The following is a 4,977-nucleotide window of genomic DNA, read 5'->3' as shown; positions in this document are numbered from 1 at the left end:
CAGATGATAGACAATCACCATAACAAACATATTCACCAATATCTTGATTGATATGTCTAACTTATATATTGAGCTCAGTTTGTTAGTCTAGATGGAACTACAATGCTTCTCTTTGTTGAGTATAAGTTTATCACTCTTTTTTGCATAAACTAAGATAATTGTTTAAATTTTAAGTACAACATGATAATTCTAGCTTGCATGAAGAAAAAAAAGCATTGAAAATGTTTTAAGTATTAATTAAATATGAAGTAGTATTTTCATTGCACCACTTGGGTAGCCCCTCCTTTTTCTCAAAATAAAAAAAAAGCTTTGTTTACATTATATGACAAGAGATAATGTGATATTTTTTAATATTGAAGAAGTAAAATATATCCTATCCATGAGAGGATGTTATCCCATGCAATTCGTATCCATAGTAGCCATGACGTGAGGTTTTGGCAATCATCTTGCACTCCGACAGTTGAGGCGAGGGATCTTTATGATCTACACAAAGGGGAACGAATTATACACACACACACATACATGAACCACCTCCGGTTCGCTCATATGTAGCCCTATGTCCACCAGTTTATTTCTTCTATATTTAGCCTATTGAGTCCATTTCATAAATTGCTCATTTAGTCCATCCTATAAATTGCCTATTTAGCCCGTCTTATGCTCAAAGGATGAACCAATTATAAAACTACAATCATCTGCATTTCCCAGCAGTATCCACATGAAACAAAGGCTAAGATAGATGTGCACAAGCAAATAATTGTAGTGCTTCTGAATTTGTAATGATAATTTTAGTTTAGCATTTGCACTTTAATTTACTAGAAACCATTAAGATGAAATTTTAAGAGATTCATACTGATTAAATCATAGTTTAAGTAAAGAAAACAACTTTTCTGACCATAAGGTCTCCTGATGATTAGTGGCACAAGAAAGATATCCAGAAAGTTGTTTAAGTTCCTCTAGAACTCAATCTTTCAGGTTATTTTCAGAACATTGTAGGATCCATAGATGTCATGACTGACTTTGTAAGTGACATCAATTTGTATATAGACATATTGGAGGACCTTAGAAACCATAGAAACATAGACCTCTAGAGACACAGAAAGGAAAAACTAGTTTTCTTTGAGTGCAAGGTTTATGACCAAAATGGAAGTCACAGAATAAATCATTTTCCATTCGCAGTTACTCAGAAGAAGCACAATAAATATGGTTAGACAAAGTTGCCTTCTCAACAAATGTATTATGCATTGGAAACCTTTGGAACGTCCAAAGTTTTAGGGTCAGGGTGGCAACTTTCGCACGAAGAAAATGATTGATCTACTTTAGCAACGTCGTCCGTGCCCCACACAACTCTCAAAGCACTCCAAACTCTCTCATTCATCAGCTGCACAGATCACTAACAAATGCTTGCATGATCTATCATTGGATTCGCACAAAAGGAAGGTGAATCATCTGTCGCGCGAAAGATACCACCCAGACCCAAAGTTTTTTATTAGGTGAATGGCTAAGAAAAGGTATCTTCATTGACATACTCTCTCTGGTCCATCAATCAACTTCATTTTCCTCGACTTTATGGTATGCAACAGATGATGGAACCGCATTTTCCTCTAATAGTTGTCGTGTACATCAAGCCGGGCGTATCCTAAAGATAGATAAGAAGTTGTTTTTCTTGTGATGCATACTATCTCTGATCATGATCTAGTGACTGTTTATTGAAAGCACTAGTAGATCTCAAAATCTTTCAGGCCTCACAAATCATATCCAAACCAGTGGCATTCCACATGTAGATTAACATCACTCATTTCAGTTCACATATCCTTTCTTTTGATCTTATAGATATCCATGGAGGTGGTCCAAAAAAACTAGTGATCTTCCTCAAATATTCTTTGGGCAAGTGGGAATTGAATGTGAAGCATACAGTCATAATTTCTTGGGCCTTTCTATATGGGCATCCAAAGCAGAGTTGCTGCACAGTAGATTAAATGGGCAACAATTCTCATGGAAGTTGCCATGTCAAGAAGGGAAGTTTATGGTACAAAAGTTTCTGACGGCATTATGGGTTCTACCTCCTATGCGAGCATGCACTCCAATTTAGAGAATAATGCTCTTAAACTATGATGTAATGACATTTTTAAGGCCAAAATACCGAGGGCAAAAGCTCTCGGTTTGCAATTCTACGTATCACTACTTGACATAGTATGACAAATTTTGATTCTTAAGTTTCAAGAATTTCTTGCTATGTTCTTTGATTAAATTGAGGAAAAAGAACAGCATACTTAAAAACATCAGCAAATCGAATAAAATTACTTCAGACACTTCACGGAGCAATCACCTTGGTGGGGGGGTTAGTGGAGCTTCTGTGAAAGGTGAAGAATTCCAATTCATGTTCTGGTGGTGTGACAGAGCGCTTTGCTTCTAGTCTGTGAGGTACTACAGTTACATCCATTGTAGAATAGAAGAATCATTGTGCTTATGTGGTTTAGTTGAAAGATATTATTAAATTGCAGGTAATAATGATATCAGAACAACCTGATAGGTACAGTAACATATACCTGTCAAACTGTTAGGGAGAGGAACATAGTTGAAAGTAAAACCGAAAGTTTAACTGCAATGACTTTTACTGAATTATCGATAGTTTTCATGTATGTTCCCTAGTCTTGGAGGCCTTCGGAAAAACATTACTCAGGCGAAAACAAAGATTCTTATGTGGTTAATGTTAAACAACAAACTAAACACAAGGGATAACCTCAGGAAAATGGCCTACAAGTTGATGCAGAGAGATTTCTTGGAGGAAATGGCTTGAAATCTTGGAACCATTTGTAATGAAAGGAACGAGAGAATTTTCCTCCAAAAGCAAGAACCTATAATGCGACCATGAAGAAAATTATGGAACTCTTTCAAGAACTAGGCTCATCTTTATAACAAGAGAAGGCTATTCGAGTTTAATCTGTTAAGAACCTGTTGAAACCTCTACAAAGAATATTGTAACGTGCAATTTTCTCTATTGTTTGTCCCACCGCCTAGGGGATTCTAATTTTTACGATGTCAGCGGTTCCTTTTGTTCAAAAAGAAGAATAAGATCAATAGAGAAACTGGCAGTGGCAGGAAAAAAAATAGTTGTGGAATGAACAGCAAAATTGTTCATGAGTCAAGATAGATTATTGGTTGTGGTATAAGTCTAACAAATGCTACTCTGGATTTTCTTAACTAGCTAGGAGTTTAAAAGGAAAAAAAAAAAAAAAACAACAACAACAAAAAGAAATAAACATCAACCCTCATACAGAGTAATCATGCATCAAAAAACCCACTTTGGCAGTTCTTTAATAGGAAGTTCCCATGGAGCAATCAAGATTACTCTAAACTTCTGTGACCTCTTTTTTACAACAAAGCTCCAATTCCAAAGATTTGCATTAATTATTAAAACTCAAATTTTGACAATAACAGGATGCCAGAAATCTGATGTGCATGAAGCGAATATTCGCGTTCAACAGAATAACAAAGAAAGCATATTCTTTTGATTTTTATTTTGTATCTCCCACATAAAAGACAATGTGTGCAACACTAATACACGCCATTTATAAAGTCTTATGGCAATAGAATGCACAACCACAAAAGACCTATGACACGTGGAACAAAAAGCCATCCCTTAAACTTATTAGCAGCAATAATGTGAAAACGAGACACTACATTTTGCTCTAAATTTGCACCATCCATGGCCCAACTTTTCCTCCCCTTTCAAACCAGACAATCTTGTTGGTGCCTCACAGCCACTGGAAATAACTTCAACTTCATTCTTTTCCATCAGCTGCACGAAGTGAACCCAGTTGAACAGGTGCTTGTGTCCCAACCACTTTGGATGATCCATAAACAGACAAGTCTACCCCTTGAGCTTTCTCTTTCTCAATTTGTTCCTTTATCCAGAAATATGTGATCCTCAGACCATCCTGTGGAAGTTAATGAAACAACTTGCATAATCCTTATCAATATAAATTGTAGCACTGAAGAAGTCAAAAAATTTGAATAAAAGATAAATTCTCAGAGTACCTTTAGTTTCATTGTTGGGGCCCAACCTAGTTTCTCCTTAATCAGAGTGTTGTCAGAATTGCGGCCACGGACGCCCTCTGGACCAGGAATGTGATGGATGGGCAGGTTCTTGTTCTCAAAGCTGAGTATGACCTCAGCCATCTCATTCATGCTTACCATTTCATTACTTCCAATGTTCACTGGCTCTCTGAAGTCTGACTTTGTCAATCTAAAACTCATCAGGAATAATTTGCAAATATTAGGAAGGCACGGAAGCTCTGTCAAAGAACATGATTAGAATCCGAGCATCAAAAACTTTTATTGCTTCACTTAGGTCAGCAAGAACTCTTAACTTGAAGAAATTTCAGGCCTAAGTAGGAATATGAATTTGTGTCAAGTTTTGAAGAAGTAACAAGAATATCCAGAGTTATCTTGACTATGTTTTTCTTTACTCATAAGAGACAAATCAAGTTTGCTCCACTCAACAATATTTTCTTTTCCAACATATACAGTAGCAGATATGCAACGTGATGTCAAGAGTGTACCTCAGGACACCTTCCACACATTCATCAATGAATGTGAAGGATCGCGTTTGCAGCCCATCTCCCCACATTTCAAATTTGCCGATAGAGGTGATTGCCTTTCTACAGAAAGCAGCAGGGGCCTTCTCTCTCCCACCTGTATAACAATTAAGAGATACCTCAACAGCTAATATGGTGCCAAGAAGATCTTTTAATATTTTATAAAAAGCTCACAAGTTACCTTTCCAAGTTCCATAAGGGCCATAGATGTTATGGAACCGCCCAATCCGACACTCAATGCCAAAGTCCTTGGTGTAGTGCTTGCACAATTCCTCTGTTGCAAGTTTCTCTAAGCCATAAGCATCTTGAGGCTGCATTGGTAATCAACATCCCATAAATAATGCCGCATGCAGTTAATTTCAAAAAATATGTTAATAAA

The 4,977-nt window shown here is 36.6% G+C and overlaps 2 protein-coding genes across 3 annotated transcripts in view; both read right to left on the bottom strand.

Moving 5' to 3' along the window:
- Window positions 1–4,977, bottom strand: part of LOC105053410 (probable histone H2A variant 3) — a 28,363-nt gene that overhangs the window by 1,958 nt on the left and 21,428 nt on the right. The gene's annotated exons all lie outside the window — the stretch shown is intronic.
- The window catches only part of LOC140851973 (GDP-mannose 3,5-epimerase 2), an 8,808-nt gene continuing 7,318 nt past the window's right edge, over window positions 3,488–4,977 (bottom strand). The window contains exons 4-7 of the mRNA XM_073244483.1: window positions 4,780–4,909; window positions 4,563–4,695; window positions 4,039–4,246; window positions 3,488–3,938 (exon numbers count right to left, since the gene is read on the bottom strand). Coding sequence (XP_073100584.1) covers window positions 3,783–3,938; window positions 4,039–4,246; window positions 4,563–4,695; window positions 4,780–4,909 — 627 coding nt within the window. The 3' untranslated portion in view covers window positions 3,488–3,782. The remainder of the gene's footprint in view (window positions 3,939–4,038; window positions 4,247–4,562; window positions 4,696–4,779; window positions 4,910–4,977) is intronic.

This window comes from Elaeis guineensis, chromosome 10 (genome assembly GCF_000442705.2).
Source record: "Elaeis guineensis isolate ETL-2024a chromosome 10, EG11, whole genome shotgun sequence".
Taxonomy (NCBI): Eukaryota; Viridiplantae; Streptophyta; class Magnoliopsida; order Arecales; family Arecaceae; genus Elaeis; species Elaeis guineensis.
The sequence above is the reverse complement of the archived record's forward strand: the minus strand, read 5'-3'. Positions and strand labels throughout refer to the sequence as shown.